The sequence below is a fragment of the Drosophila grimshawi genome, unplaced genomic scaffold, assembly GCF_018153295.1.
Source record: "Drosophila grimshawi isolate 15287-2541.00 unplaced genomic scaffold, ASM1815329v1 contig_1377, whole genome shotgun sequence".
NCBI classification, from domain to species: Eukaryota; Metazoa; Arthropoda; class Insecta; order Diptera; family Drosophilidae; genus Drosophila; species Drosophila grimshawi.
Window position 1 is genome coordinate 20061390 of NW_025062900.1, and position 16079 is coordinate 20077468.

At 38.6% G+C, this 16079-nt stretch overlaps 1 protein-coding gene across 2 annotated transcripts; it reads left to right on the forward strand.

Moving 5' to 3' along the window:
- The first annotated feature begins 821 nt into the window (after nucleotides 1-821).
- Nucleotides 822-15956, forward strand: LOC6567027 (solute carrier organic anion transporter family member 4A1). Of its 2 annotated transcripts, XM_043214491.1 has the most exons (7): nucleotides 822-1145; nucleotides 6142-6675; nucleotides 8702-8804; nucleotides 14272-15192; nucleotides 15336-15524; nucleotides 15593-15751; nucleotides 15814-15956. In XM_043214491.1, the coding sequence occupies exons 1-6, from the start codon at nucleotides 866-868 to the stop codon at nucleotides 15711-15713; spliced, it is 2148 nt and encodes a 715-aa protein (XP_043070426.1). In that variant the 5' UTR covers nucleotides 822-865; the 3' UTR covers nucleotides 15714-15751; nucleotides 15814-15956. The 2 variants fall into 2 exon arrangements, with proteins under 2 accessions (XP_043070426.1, XP_032595544.1); XM_032739653.1 differs by having other exon boundaries at nucleotides 15593-15956.
- Nucleotides 15957-16079: the final 123 nt, after the last annotated feature.

The window sequence follows — 16079 nt, forward strand, 5'->3', positions numbered from 1 at the left end:
ACCATTTGTTACATTGATTTCTTGAGAGTGTAGACAAATATCGAAGATGGCAACACATTTTTTGGTTATCAAATTAGTTTGACAAAGCGTAAATACTTATTATAATTTAAGCTCACATTTAGTAAAACCAAGAGAAACTACTAAAAAAAATTACTGAATAAACTTTTGAAAGTTATAATGAAGACAAAGTGTACAAAGTGGTTATTTTATTCTGTTGTTAATGGGATATGAAGAATATATTTAATATTAAATATATTTTACTTATTTAAGTATTGAAAATAAGTTATATAACGGCATTTCAATTAAATATCTTCAAACACTACAAGTGTGCTTGGAATGATGCTCTTCGCTGCAGGTATTTGTAAATGAAAGTCACATCAAATAACATGACAACTGTTGATATGCGAAACACACCACAAAAAGAGAAAAGAACTAATAAAACAAGGACACCAAAGGAGAGGGAAGGGCGCATGAGCGAAAACAGCAGCAAATGGTATAGAATTTCATTCATAAAAGTCTCGAGTATTTCAATGCACGATGTTTTGTTTACGCCAAAGCGGGTGTAAGAACTGTAAACACACACACACACATGCATATATATATGTTTGCTATGCCTATTTGTGTGTGTGTGTGTGAGGGGTTGCTTTTTGAGGCAGCTAACAGAGTATTGCCGTTATGTGCTATGTTAAGTCCTGCGCTGTTAAGCGTCGAGCATCAGGCTAAAGCGCGGAGGCTGAGCTCACAATTGAAATCTGTGCGTTCAGTTGCAGTTGGCGCTTCGTTCGGTGCGGATCGCAGCAGTTGTCGCGCAGTGCGAGTCGATTTTAATAGATTTATAAATTTCTCAAAGAAATTCATTTCGAATATGTCCACTGCTCAGGATGCGAATATGTCAACCATTTGTCAACTGGAAACTGGAAGTGCACCCAAATGCCCCAATGGCAATATGAATAACAATAATAGCGCACGCTCGAGCCGTGTGGGAAGCGCTACGGTTACGAGCACGGATCCGGATACGGATAGAGAACAGGAAGAGGAGCAGGCGCAGCGATTTGGCTGGCATCGTTGCCAGCCGCAGTGGCTGCAACGCTTCTGCACCGCCAAATGGGCGCTCTTCTGGCTCTGCTGGGGCGGCGCACTGCAAGGTGAGTGCCAGCGGGGGTAACGGTTAACGGATAGGGGGTAAGGGTTAGCAAATATCGGTACACTAAATTTTCATTGTGGCTCGTGCTTAATTCACTTAATAGTCCCGTCTCGTTGATCCGCCCACATTCGTTCATCTTGAATTCTTCACTTTGGGCATGCGAATGTGTAAATAACAGTTGAATACGAATTTGCTTGGCGACATTCAAAAACACCTCGCATGACTTTCAGCTAAATTCCCAAAAGCAAAACTTTAAAATTGAATAGCAAGTTTTATATACATTTGTAGAGGGTATTATGATTTTGACGTTAAGTTTGTAATCCCTGAAGTATATATATATTTAATCAGCATCTTTGAAATATATCCTTCTTTTTCTGATCACTCAACAGCCTCAAAAGATGATTTATATACCAGATCTTTCAAAAAGTATATATGTTAGTATTGAAAGCTTTAAAAATATTAGCAACATTTTATTCGTATAATCTAATCTAAATATTTCGACTTACTTTTGGTTAAATTTATAATGCAACTTAGTTTATATATTTATAATATATATATTTTATTCCGGATAGCCGTTCTTATTTATTTTTTAATAATTTCAAAGTTCTTTTGTAAATTTAACATAGAAGATAGCAAATGGAAACTTATTTGAACAGCGCAAGAGTTTAAAGCAGATTACAATCTTATCTAATTGGCATAAAATTCGGTTATCTAATCTAAATAAATTAAATTGGGTTACAGAGTCATGTAAATAAAGGGCTAGTTGAATCACGTTTTCTAGTTATTTCAGCGAATAAAACGATAAAGTCTTCCACAATTCATGAGAATTTGTAATCTTTGTTTAACATGGCCCAAAGCACATTCGAAGTTAGCATATTAATTTGTAATATTCACATAAGATGTTCATATTTATGTATACAGAAATTATAACAGGAATACATTTTAGACTATAGTCTGGGATGTTTCTTATCCGATCTTGATGAAATTTGTCCAGTTGATCAATAATATATCAATGTATATTAATGTATCTCAATTAGAAGACTTTACCTTTAAAATTAAGGCTTTTCTTGAAATGTTGTCTCCGTTACATTTCAGTTATTTCAGTTATCGATCAAATAAAAAAAACTTGATCTGTGCAGGGTATACGAGAAGTTATATTCAAACTTTGAGATGGCTTCCTTCTAACCGTCACATACTTTTGCAGATGGCTTCCTTCTAACCGTCACATACTTTTGCAGAAAACTATTACACCCTTTTTATCAATTTTTATTGGGTTCAGAGAATTTTCCGAATTTTCCGGGATTTTCACGGATTTATTCAAGAATGCCTCGTTTATTTAAAGCGCTGTCACAGACTTACCAATAAATGCAATTTGGGCCACTTAAACGCCTGTTGGCCAGGCCAAGGAATCTTTAACGAACTTAGTGGCAACCTGAATTAAGAAGTGAACGGTAGAAGTGGAAGGAGGAGGAGGAGTGGAGCAATAGCTTCATTAGCATCGCTGAGCAGGCATTGCTGCTTGAGTAGAGTTTCAGGAGCCGAAGGCTGTGTGCAACAGATAAGCGCCTGCAATGGTCGGTGGATGGAGGGGGATGGGGGGCATGGAGCACATTACTGAATGGGAAGCGAGTTAATAATTAATATCAGCCTCGAGCAGTCAACAGAAGCTACATTTTTGTTATTTTTCTTATACTATAGCCGGAGGATGCATTAACCTCAAAACTCAAAACTGGCGTTGCTCTGAATAGTTTGAATGGTTACTGACTGGCTGGTGAGTGAGTGAGTGCGGTGAGTGAGTGCATTGAGTGCACTCGTTGTTGTCATAGGCATAAATCAGAGTGAGAGCAGTGTGCTCTCAACAGTCATGGTAGTCATGACATCGGCCACACCATCTATCCACCGATCCATATTCATGTGGTTAATTAAAATTCAGCAATTGCGCAAAATAGCGGCAAAGGCATGGCATGGATTAGGCAGTGTTCCAGGGATTAGCACGGCTGTCATAGTAGCACAGTCATAGTAGTAGTAGTAGTAGCAGTATTTATGTCTTGGGCGTGCTATAAACAAGCCGTGCAGATTATAGTCTAGTAGTATGCATGGATTGCCGCCTGGCATCTGTTGCACATTGCACATTGTGCTACGTGAGCGCATTTCCTGGCATCGCTTTTTGGACTGGTGTCAAATCCGATGACAAGCCCTATCCTCCAAATGTTTGCCAGGTCGCGTGTTGCGATAAATCTCTACCAGCTCTCCCTGCTTGCTGTTGTTATTGTTGTGTGTTGTATGTTGTGTGTTGTATGTGTTTGTCCATAACAGAGCCGGACGGTTATGAATGGCGGCACGTGACCGAAAATATTAATCAGTTGACATGGCATTAACATAAATCATCCGCAACAATTTTGGATTGCTGCGTTGCTGGTTTCTTCCATATAAAGTCTCTTTTCCACTTGCTTTATTTTGTTTTAATTTGCAAGGCGTGAGATTATCGTGTACCAATAAATTATGGCTATTCTTTAGTGGGGGTTCGAAGTTCGAATCGTTGTTAAGTCTACCAGAGATTGAAATAATTTAGAAACACATCGAATAGAATTAGGAAAACATGTCGTTTTTCTAAGGGGAAGAAACTCTTTTAATGCAAAAGAACTTTTGGTAAATTTTGGTGATTTTAATACTCAAAGTCGTAAGAGGGATATAATTCTTTTGTATAAGTACATATTGCAGATATATATTTTCTTGATCAGCATCGAAAGCCGAGTTGATTTAGCCATTTCGGTTTGTCTTTCTGCATAAGCCAGACGATCTCAGATACTTTAAGAGCTAGGGATTAAATAGATATAAAAGCTCTGGTCTACTCTAGGCAGATATTCATTATTTTATTCATTTCATTTTATTCATAATATCTTTAAAACTCTATTTCTGACATTGACAAAAATCGCCAACACTTAAGATATTTTCTTCTAATCAAAAATGTAAATTTCTTAACGTATTATTGATCAAATGTAAAGATTTCATCCAGATTGCATAAGAAACACAGAAAGTATATTTTAATATTGAACAACTATGTAGATGAGTATAATTTTAAGCAGAGAGCAGCGTGATAATCAAAGCGAGCAGAAATATGTCGCATATATATAATTTAATGTATGTATATGATTTCAGTAATCAGTTTAGAAATACCTGTAATCCTTTGCCTTCAATCCCTTCAGCCACCCATTAAAATTGATTACATTTTTACATTTGAAACAAAACTATAACCATTTATTATTCAATTTAATATAATGTGCTCAACAGCAGGGTGCAGGGTATCTTCTAGTCTAGTCGAGCACTCTTTAGTAGAGCTTCTTACAGGTGCATATTATTAGTTGATCAATCTAGATGACAAATCGCCACAAAATTGGTCTGTTCTTCAAGCATATTTTGCTGGATTTTGGCAAAGTATATTTTTTTACATTTAATCATTTTGCGGCTAATTAAATGGCTACTTCCATTGGAGCCACAATAGCCTTGAGCGTATTGAAAACTCATTGATGTAACTAAATAAATCGGTAGATTGTCACGTATGCAACAAAGTCGAGCATTCTTCAGGCGACTTCACTTCAAATCGAGGCCCAACTCCATTATCTATTGGGGTTTTCTTCTTCCTTTTTTCTTGTTGTTGTCAGAGAGTTTGCCACATCCGCATTACCCACGAGGAAATTGATCCATATTATTGCTGTTTTCAGGGGTAAATGACTTATGAGTGCTTGAGACATTTAAGTTCCTGTTCCTCTGCCCTTCGCTACGGGGGCAATTGCTGCCCATCCTGTCCAGTGTGTGTGTGTATGTTTTGTGTGTGTGACTAAAAGGACATTTTTCAAGCAGGTCGATTATTGGAAAATAAATTGAATTTGTTGTTGCCAATGTCATATTCTAAGCGACACAATGAGTCCAGCACCTCACATAAATACATAAACATATTATTTATGGGACAAAATCAATTTGTCGCACAGATATTTAATTTATAACATCCCCTCCCCACAATCATCCTGCCCTACCCAATCGCTCTGCAGTCAGTTGATATTGTATTGCAATCTGTTGATGTTGCCGGACAATTCCAGTTTCCAAAGTCATAAAATCATCTTAGCTGCTATCGCCTTCTTTTTTTTTATGACACCAGCGTTGAGGGTTGATGTTTGTAATGTGGGCTGGTCTTTAAAAGTGCTCAGGGGAAAGGGAAATGGGGGTTAAGTCCAAGTCTAAGCGTATGAATTAGATTTATTTTGTCAGTTCTATGAATGCTTAGTTGTTTAAAATTTTTTTTATAAAAACCAAATTGAAATTAGAATTAAATCAAAATAGACAAAATTTATATGAAATATTATAATTACAAAAGAATTTTTTTAATACATTATCCTAATATTTGAAAAACAAAAAATAATTAATCATATATATACAAAAAATAATAATTAAAAACATATATACAAAATTAATTTTTTCACATATTTGGGCTTCTTTTTGTTTAAATTTTTCTAATATAAAATATGTATATTTATATTAAGATTTTTTGTGTTTGCCATTTTAAATTTAAGTTTTTTCTATTACTTTAAAATGAAAAATAAAATTATATTTTACATGTTTTTCAATTTTTTTAATTCAATTTTTTTAATTTTAAATTTAAGCTTATGTTTGCTTTTAATTTTCGACCATTTATTTTTTATTTATTTAATCTTATTTTTTATTTTCTTAATCTATTTTTTTAATTTTAATCTACTAAAGTTTGGGGACTACATTTAGTCTGCGTTAAATAAATTTAGCAATTAAGAAAAGAAAATAACTTTTTTAAATTAAATATATATTTAATTTAAACTTATTATTCAAGCTTAGATTTTTTATTGAAACTGCTGGAAATTTTGAAGTGTAGCTAAATTAAACATTTTTTTCCAATTATTACTGGCCACATTGAAATGGCCTGAACTCTAAATTATTAATTAACTAATAGCAAATAAAAATCTTTGCAGGCCTAATTGTGAACGGACTTGTCAATGTGAATATTTCAACGATTGAGCGCCGTTTTGGATTGCGTTCGAGACAGACGGGTCTGGTGGCCAGTGGCTATGATCTGGCCTCGTTTGTCTGCCTGGTGCCAGTGACATACTATGGCGGACGGAAAGGTGCATCCAAGCCGTGCTTCATTGCGATTGGCCTGCTGCTGATGGGATTGGGCTCGTTGATCTTCTCGTTGCCGCACTTTCTGGTCGGCAGCTATCGGGCGACAATTGCCGAGGCGAACATCTGTGAGTGGGATGGCCTGGCGAATCAGACGACAATGCAGTGTGGAGGAGGAGGAGGAGGAGCAGGTGGCACGGCTAATGCTGAGCAGGAGCTGGAGCTGGAGCTGGATGAGCTGGAGTTGGGCGAGAGTTTAACTTGGACGGTGTGGCTGTTCTTTGGTGCACAACTTTTGCATGGCGCTGGCGCCTCGCCGCTATTCACGCTGGGTGTAACCTATCTGGATGAGAATGTATCCACAAAGATGTCATCTGTTTACTTGGGTAAGTTTAACTGTCTCATTGATAAGACATTTGGGCAAACTTTCGCCTCTCTCCGTCTGCTCAAATACATGTGGAAGCGAACTCAAAGCAACTTTTGCACACATGCATATTTATTTTTATTTGCAATATTGGCAAACGACGCCAGCTTCAAAGGGGAAGTAAATACTGTTCACTATTTGCACCCACACCATGCCCACCAATCCCATCCTCTAATCTGCCCTTGCTCCGCACCGCTTATCAGAGACAGAGAACTCAGGCAGAGAAGCTGGCACATCTGCGTCTTCCCATGTTGACCCAATTTTAAAGGCATTGTTGCTGACTCAGCCGGCTGGCAGGAAGCAGAGCTGATGTCAGGACCCACTACAGACCCAGGGGCCAACAAGGACAGCCAAGCGAAATTTATTGCCTCTTAGTTAAGTTTATCGTACGCCATCCGACAACGGCATCGGAATTATCAAACCCGTCCAGCCACGAATATGTCGTCTCTGCCATTGAAACAATTGAAATTCGCTTTTGGGGATTTTGTCTACGCTTTATTTGCTTTTTTGTTTTTACTTTTTTCTTTTTTTTTGTTGTTTTTTTTTTCTATTGTTTATTTGTTGCTCTTGCCTGGCGGCAGCAGTCGAAAAGGATAATGTGCAAACACACATTCGCAGTACGCCCCCTAGTTATTAAATTTGTGCTCGCCCCTCACTCCACACTCACTTGCCACTTGCCGCTTGCCACTTGCCACTTGCCACTTTGAGTGCGCCCTTTGCGCATTGTCATGCAAATTAAGATGCAGCCAAATGATAAAACATGCATCGACTTATTGCCAAAAAGCGTTACCAACCCAAAGAGCCAGGCTGACAAAATAAGTTGCCTCGCCTTTCCAGTTAGACAACGCAAAGTAAACAGAATCGAAAGTATTTAATTTACTTGGCATATTCAAAGCGTTTCATTTCCAGTTTAGTTTCAACAATTTGTTGCAATTTCTCTGACAATTTGTAAGTCTCAAAAGTTGTGTGGCACCCTTGAACTTTTAGAGAACTATAAATTTAAATAAATATTATAAATATTTCTGATCATTTAATTTAAATGTAATTTGAAATTTTATTTTTAATTTAATATAATATATTTTTATATTTTTTTTGACACTAAATAAATAAATAATCGTACACCCGAGTCAGACTTCGCCCCGTTGTAAACTGGGATATCGATAACATCGAAAAGTGCAAATCGATAAGGGAATTTGATAACTAGAGTCATCAAGCTTGAAACTGCTACCGATGAAAAAATTTTCGATAAGCCCCATATTTCCACAGCTTAAAACCTATAACTTGGAAAGTAAATTGTTGGTGACGCCCATTAAAGATCGACACATAAATGAAGCTTCAGAAAAACCTATTACTCTTCCATAGTTCTTGAGGTAGAATCACCAAGTTTGGAAGTTGTATTACCTGAAACCGGCAACAAAGATCGATTATGGCAGCAATCTATAAAAATACATATCTATTATAATTGCAATTAAATTTAAATTTATATTGAATTTTCTTTTTAAGTAGAGTCACTAAATATGGAATGTAGAATTACTGAAAAAATCCTTATTAACATTGGGAAACTTTATGCAACCTAGGTATATCTATTGTGTCCCCTTCCGAGCCTATAGCTCTTCCAACAATCCTAGTTCCTGCATGTACATGAGAATCTTTTTCGGATTGAGGGATTCCTAGGAATAGGATACTATTTCTACTTCCAGTGACACAATCTGTTCGCTTAAGCTTAAATATCCCGAAATTTTAGAGTTAGAATCATAAAATTTCAATGATATAGCAACGAGAGCCAACCCCTGCCGCACCATCAACTGTTATCAGAGTATTCCAATCTTATTGGTTTTTAGATTTGCTTTCTCCAGTGGCATTATTTTGATTATAAATATCAAAATCAATAATTGTGTGTTGTGCGCATGTTTAATAATCGAAAGTGTCTCAATGAATATGTAAATTATTTGTCAACAGGTATTATTTAATAATTTATTTGTTAATAGGAATTTACTATACGATGGCCATAATTGGACCCGCAATTGGATACGTTCTGGGCGGTCAATTGTTGCTCATTTATACGGATTTCGTTAACGTGAACGCTGCTGAGTAAGTGTATATTTATGTATAAATCTATATATATATATATATATAATTACCAATATGTGTGTGGCTTTGATAACGCTCTGAGCAACCTATAAAACCCGTGATGATTGTTATTAATCGTGCGGGCAGCGGGCAAATGGCTTTAATGGTGGCTTCCTGTGGGGCCTGGCGTCGTTCGTGGCAGTGGCTTATTTCTGCGTGTTACCAACGGCAACGGGAATGGGCAATCGGAATGGGAATCGGAATGGAAACGGGAATGTGGCAAATGCCACAAACACAAAGCACGCCGTAGCGTAAATATCTCCGGAGACTAATAAAACAACATTTCGTGCTGACAACGAGCAAATAAGGTGCGAATGGGGATTGTGGAATGGGAAATTGGGAATGAGAGGCATTTGTTTGATACCAAACGTTGGGGGGAGGGGCACAGCATACGGCACGGATAAACCACGGGGCTTATTGTCAAGGTGATGCCATAAGTCATACGGAAGTTGGAGTTGAATCTGGTCGCCACTTTTACGGTCGTCGCATTCAAGTAAATTATGCCAAACAAACTGAAAACATTTTGTTTATGTGCCAAGCTCAAAAAAAGTACACCACTTGGCTTACAAATGTAAATTAACTGTATTACGATTTATTTGCCCGTGAAAAGCACGTAGATAATGGCAATTCCGGCAATAAAACTGATTGTAGACTCAAAAAAAAAAAAGGTGAAAGAACGGAAGACTAGAAATAATAATAATAATAATTATTACTAAAATAATAATAAAAACTACAAATACTACAAACCATAATAAAGTATTTGATTTTGGTCATCATCGAAATTATTATATCACTAAGCAGATAACATATAGAAAGGCGTCAAATCGACAAAAAGTTGACTACCAACAACTAACTAATTCATACTAATTATTTTTATTTGTCTGATTGGGTTTTTTCTGGCGTTTTCCCCAATTTATGCAACATATGTTGGACCACTTTGTATTTAAATACAGCCAGAAATTTTATAAATATTTCTTATTTTTTAATTTATATATACAATTTTAAATTTGAATTTGAATTTGATTTAATTAAAGTTTTTACTTTTTGTATCTATTTGTATCGACTGATTTGAGTTGACATTAAATAAATAAAGGAGGAAAACAAAAAAGTGTTGTAATCGAGTGAGCTCGCTACGATATACCCTGAACCCAGTTGTTAAATATATTCCAGTTTTATTCCACTCTTTCCTAGTGGGAATACAGAATAAAAGAAAACAAACTGACCCGAGCTGATTGACTACAAACAGGCTCGTATGCATACATATATACATACATTCATATACGTAGACGTAATCGTAGATAACGGTGCTCTACCGAATACACAATAAAACATATTTACGCTCGCGTCGATTATCGTGCCATCTCTTTCTCACACATGCGCGTGCATATTTATCTGCACGCAGAAAATATTTGCAGTTGCTGATTGAAATGGGATCAATATGAGATATAAATTAGGTGTTTCTTATCCGATCTTGATGAAATCAATAACAGGCATAAAATTTAAAATTTATTCATTGAAATTTATTGCTATCGGAAATCGAAATATATCGATATTCGAGAAATGAAGGCAGCTTTCGATCATATAAATTTAAATTTATCCGCGCCGGGTATACGAGAGTCTACATACATATATTACAAATTTGAAGTTTCTAGCTTTTATTGACTCTGAGACTCGGCTGTTGATCCTGATCAAGAATATATATACGGGTCACAGTTACTTCCTTCTGCCTGTTATATACATTTGTTTAGAATCAATATACCCTTCACTTGTCTGCCTTGCGCCATATTCTCAAATAGAATAGAGACGCAGCCCTTTATGAGTATGCGTCTGAGCAGGTACAGAATTATTCTATGTGTGCGAGAATAGCAGCAATATTGACTTGCATCTATCCTTGTCTTTTTGTGTGCGAGCTGGGAATGCGATGTAATCTTTTGCAAAATGGGGTTTATATATTGTTGTTCGATTTTGTGACCACAGACCGCAAAATGTATGGTGGAAATTGAAAAGAGGGTATTATTGTCTCGACCTGTGCGATATTTTTCGCCAGTTAGCAAACTTTGAAGCGCACGTGTAGCAGCTGAACGCCAGTGTTGGACAACGCAAGCTGCTCAATGGAGATGCCATGGTGTTGGTCAATGGCAGCAGCAAGCCGCTGATCTTTGCTAACAATAACAGTAGCAGCAGCGGCAGCAGCAACAACAGCAGCTGCAGCAGCAGCAGCAGCAGTACCAGCAGCAGCAACAGCAGCAGCAACAACAGCAGCAGCAGCAGCAACAACAGCAGCAATAATAATAAACACAACAGCAACAACAGTTCCCAATTGCAAAATGGTGTTAATCAATAACCAGCAGCAAACACAAAAACAACAATTAACACAAGAGCAGAAGGAGCAGGACGATCAACAGCAGCAGCAGCAGCAGCATCACGAAGTCCCGCTGGCCCTAGTGAAGGGCACGGATGAGGATGCGGAGCCTAAGCTGGACATTGTCATCAGCAATGTGGTCTGCGCGTTCAGCGTGGGCTGTCATCTCAACCTGCGCAAAATCGCGCTCCACGGCTCCAATGTGGAGTACAGGCGCAAGAGGGGCATGGTCATAATGAGACTGCGTCGTCCCTATACGACGGCATCCATTTGGTCATCGGGCAAGATCAACTGTAAGGGTGCCACCTCCGAATTACATGCAAAGATCGCCGCCCGTCGCTATGCGCGCTGTTTGGCCAAACTGGGTTTTCCGACGCACTTCAAGCATTTTCGCATCGTCAATGTGCTGGGCACGTGCAGCATGCCCTGGCCAATCAAAATCAATCACTTCTCGGAGCGACATCGCGCAAATGCCAGCTATGAGCCCGAGCTGCGTCCGGGCGTCACGTACAAGATGTGCAAGCCAAAGGCCGCACTCAATATCTTCCACACGGGCAGCATAACGGTAATAGCGCCCACCGTTAATGACGTGAAATCCGCCATACAGCACATTTATCCCTTGGTGCATGAGTTCCGTAAGCAACGTTTCGCCGAGCAGCTACAGCATCTCCGACAGAAGCATTGCAACCAGGTCGCCGAGGAGTTTAATGAAGATTCTCTGTTTGTTAACAACACCGCCGCCCATACAACAAACGCCAACCGGCCGCTCGGCTCTAACCTACTGACCAGTGCTCCCATCAATACAATCCACCGCCTGGAACAGGCCATACAGTACAATGAAATGCTCGAGCAGACGCTAGCGAGTCGCCGTCACATACCCTTCACCGGTGAACACACCCAGCACATCAAAGGCAACAACACTACAAGGCACACTACCTTGACCAACAGCAACAGCAACAGCAGCAACATCAACAGCAACAGTTGCAGCAACAACTCCAGCAACACCGGCGACAACATTTGTGCCAATGCTCGACGCCGCGCCATCGAATGCTGGGCAACAAAACTGCAAAATAAACGTCCGTCTTACAATGATCCTCGCGTCACGGGAACAACCAATTCTGGTGGCACCACCAAGCCAAACAAGCCGCTGATTCCTGTCGATATTGTACTCAAGAATAACAAGCTTGCAAGCCCGCAATGCGGCTGCAGTGATGGCAAACAGCAATACCACAATGGCAACAACAAGAAGACAATACAAAATTGCTGAAAGTTCGCCAACCAATTTCAAAGTGGACGATCTAATCGAGGAGGCTGACGATGAGTATTCAATTTTGAAAGAATTCGATTTGATTTGATTTGAGAGAGCGAACTGAATTTGTTGCATATAGCAGCAGCAGCAGCAGATGATGACGGCTAGTTCAAAATCCAAATCAAATATTTTTTTTTTATTATAAATAAAAAAGAAATCAACAAGAAATATTTACATTTAAGATTATATTTAGGAGGAGATAGAGACAGAGAGAGCGCGACAGAGAGAGCGAGGCAGAGAGAGCGAGGCAGAGAGAGCGAGGCAGAGAGAGAGAGAGAGACAGAGAGAGCAAGCTGCAGGCCCCGTTATTCACCTAAGTTGCTCAGCTTTTTCGAAATGGTATAAATACAATTTACCATGTGCAAATTCAGATAAAGACTAACTGCACCAAACATATATCAGCCATTATGCGCGCTACTAATAAATACGTATAAATAAATTTACATTTACATATTAAAACTTTCAATAACTGTGAGTAAAAACATGTGCAACCAGAACGCTCAGTACTCCAATGGAACGCGCGGAAACTGGAACACAAGAAACAGCCAATCACAAACACACACATCAATACATACACATAACACACACGTTACACACACACACACACAAATCTTCTTTTTATGTATATGAGGAAACCATCGCCCAATAAATACAGTTATCACACTAAAACTTTGGCATTGCTTTGGTCACAAGTTTTAGTTACTTTTAGTCTACCATATTGTTAAATAGTTTGACATTTGCTGTACTACCGTTACGCCGTTACACCATTACCGTTAATGGAGAACTGCTCTAACCTCATATTTTTGTAGCCACCAAATAATTATTATTATTTTATTATTATTATTTTAATGGAATTTTCATCAAATTTTGTTTGTTAAACACCAATTTAAGTACTTATTGAAACATTCGGAATCAATCAATTATTTTTTGATATATACATACTAATCTTATATCTAGTCACCAATCTGTAAACCAACAACAAAAATATTAAACAAATATTGAATGGATTGCTTAATTTCCAATATATGAAATGTCTTTTTTTAAATTTTAAGTTTTTAAATCATCCAAAAACGGAAAAGAGATCCAAAATCAGCTGTTAAATATCTAAGAGGTTTGCTGCTTACCTTTTGATCCTTGATGGTTAACTTGCCTGTGTATGTTAAATTAAAATTGGAAGGCTATATCTTCGCAGTTGAGTCACTTATCGGAAATCGATTTATATTGGGGCGATTATCGATCAATCCCAATAAGCTTGTATTCGAGAATGTAAAGTTTTTAGATCTTACAGTCTTTCATACAGGCATGACTCTCGACTTATCTGTTGATGCTGATCAGGAATATATATATTTGTATATATTTAAGGGGTAGAAGATGCTTTCTTCTACCTGTTACATAAGTTTTCTCAGCTTCATTACACCCTTTTCGGGTATAACAATTAACCAGTTTACATGCAACAATATTACGTATACGCACACAAAAATAATACATTTAATGATATTATTTCTTGGCGAAAACATTGGGAAATCGAATTATATATAGATTTTTAGCAACAGCAAACACTATTTAAATATATATTTGCAAAATTTCATTTATTAAAAATCTGATGAACAACTTAAAAAATTAAATCAGGATTAGGAAACATAAAAACTTATGCCAGAATATTCTTAAAATGTTTAATAAGCTTATATGTGAAGAAAGTAATCATCCATTATTGTTATTAGTGACCCTTTAATGGAATCCAATTGATATTCTTGTAGCCTAAGCCTGACGAGCGATAGCAAAGTGTGGATCGGTGCCTGGTGGATTGGCTTTGTGTTCGCCGCGATGATCTGTTGTCTTATTGCAATACCCATTTTTGGCTATCCCAAATCACTGCCCGGTGCTCAGAAGTTGCAGCTGGCCAAAATATCGGAGGCGCACACCAAAAAACCAAAACTGGATGAGGGGCCAGAGAGGATGGAGCAGCAGCGACGGCGTCTTGGAGAGCTGCCCCAAGCGATACTCGCGCTCTTCAAGAATCCGACCTTCTTCTTCCTGAACTTGGCAGGCGCCACGGAGGGTATGGTCATAGCGGGATTCGCTGCATTTCTGCCCAAACAAATTGAGAATCAATTTGGCATATCGCCAGTGATTTCTGCGCTGTTGATGGGTCTGATTACGGTGCCAGCGGGCGGAGGCGGAACCTTTCTGGGCGGCTATCTGGTGAAGAAGCTGAACTTGGCCTGTGGCGGCATCATCAAAGTATGTTTGCTGGCCACCGTTGTGGCCACGTTCTTTACCAGCTCTTTCCTTGTCTCCTGCCCCAATGCATCCTTTGCGGGCGTAACAGTTCCCTATGTTCCAGCAGCGCAGGTGAGCAGCGGGAGAGTCTGGGAGCTGGAGGCGCCTTGCAATGTCAATTGTGGCTGCAGTCGTGGCAACTATGATCCCATTTGTGGTGCCGATGGGGTCATATATTACAGTCCCTGCTTTGCCGGCTGCGGCCAGGAGCAGCAACTGGACACACTGAAGACATACAACAACTGCAGCTGCATCGTGGAGTCCCTAATCCAGCCGGCAGCGACCAATGTCATGTGCGAGTCCAAGTGCCAGAGTTTGCCCTATTTTATTGGCCTCTGTTTTCTCCTGATGCTCTTCACTTTTTTGGCCACGATGCCAGCGCTGTCTGCCACCCTCAGGTAAGAAGTAAAATGGAATAAAATCATAACTTCGATATAAATGTTCGTTTTTGGCAGTAGTTAGTAGTTGGTACTTTGCTATTGGGTATCTGCTGGTCGGGCAGTCTCGACTAGATCACTCTGACTGGGTATCCTATTTGCAGATGCGTTCAGGATGAGCAGCGTTCGTTTGCCTTGGGCCTGCAGTGGATCAAGGTGCGCTTGATGGGCACCATACCTGCTCCTCTGATCTTTGGCGCTCTGATTGACGAGTCCTGCATCCTGTGGCACGAGTCCTGTGACGACCAGGCTGGTGGCGCCTGCTTGGTCTACGATAATTTCTACATTAGCCGGTTGGTTTAGAGTGATTTTTATTTTTATAATTAGTTGCAATCGTTATAAAATGTGCTCGTGCTTTCAGTTATATGTGGCTGCTGGCGCTGATTGGCAAGATTTGCTCGGTGCTCTTCTTTTTGGGTGCCTGGTGGTTCTATGTGCCCCCAAGTGAGTCTCCGCATATCAAAAAAGATGCCGAAATGTGAGATAAACATTTGATATCTAAGGGACTGAAATATACTAAGTAAGCTCACTACCATTTCTACGAATACGAATAATTACTTAAAATACCCGCTTCGATTTCAGATTTGATTAGAATTCAAAAATATTGTAATAAATCAATCCATCAAATTAAGCTTCACATTTATATAACAAATTATTACTGGTCTCATTTACATTCTTAGGCTCCCTTCTTAAGTCTACTTTAATCAATAAGTCTCTCATAAGTATTTATTAAATATCACATGTATTTGTAGACCTATAAATTATTATACAAATAAATTTGATAACATTTCAACTCAGCAGTTACATTTCAAATACCCTTACAGTTGCCGCCAAGTCGGTTAACAGTA

What these genes read in the sequence shown, in the direction of transcription:
- LOC6567027 (XM_032739653.1), top strand. Translation starts at nt 866, where the DNA reads ATGTCCACTGCTCAGGATGCGAATATGTCAACCATTTGTCAACTGGAA. An exon ending in CTGGGGCGGCGCACTGCAAG is followed by an intron (nt 1,146 to 6,141) that starts GTGAGTGCCAGC and finishes AAATCTTTGCAG; the next exon opens with GCCTAATTGTGAACGGACTT. An exon ending in GATAATTTCTACATTAGCCG is followed by an intron (nt 15,525 to 15,592) that starts GTTGGTTTAGAG and finishes TCGTGCTTTCAG; the next exon opens with TTATATGTGGCTGCTGGCGC.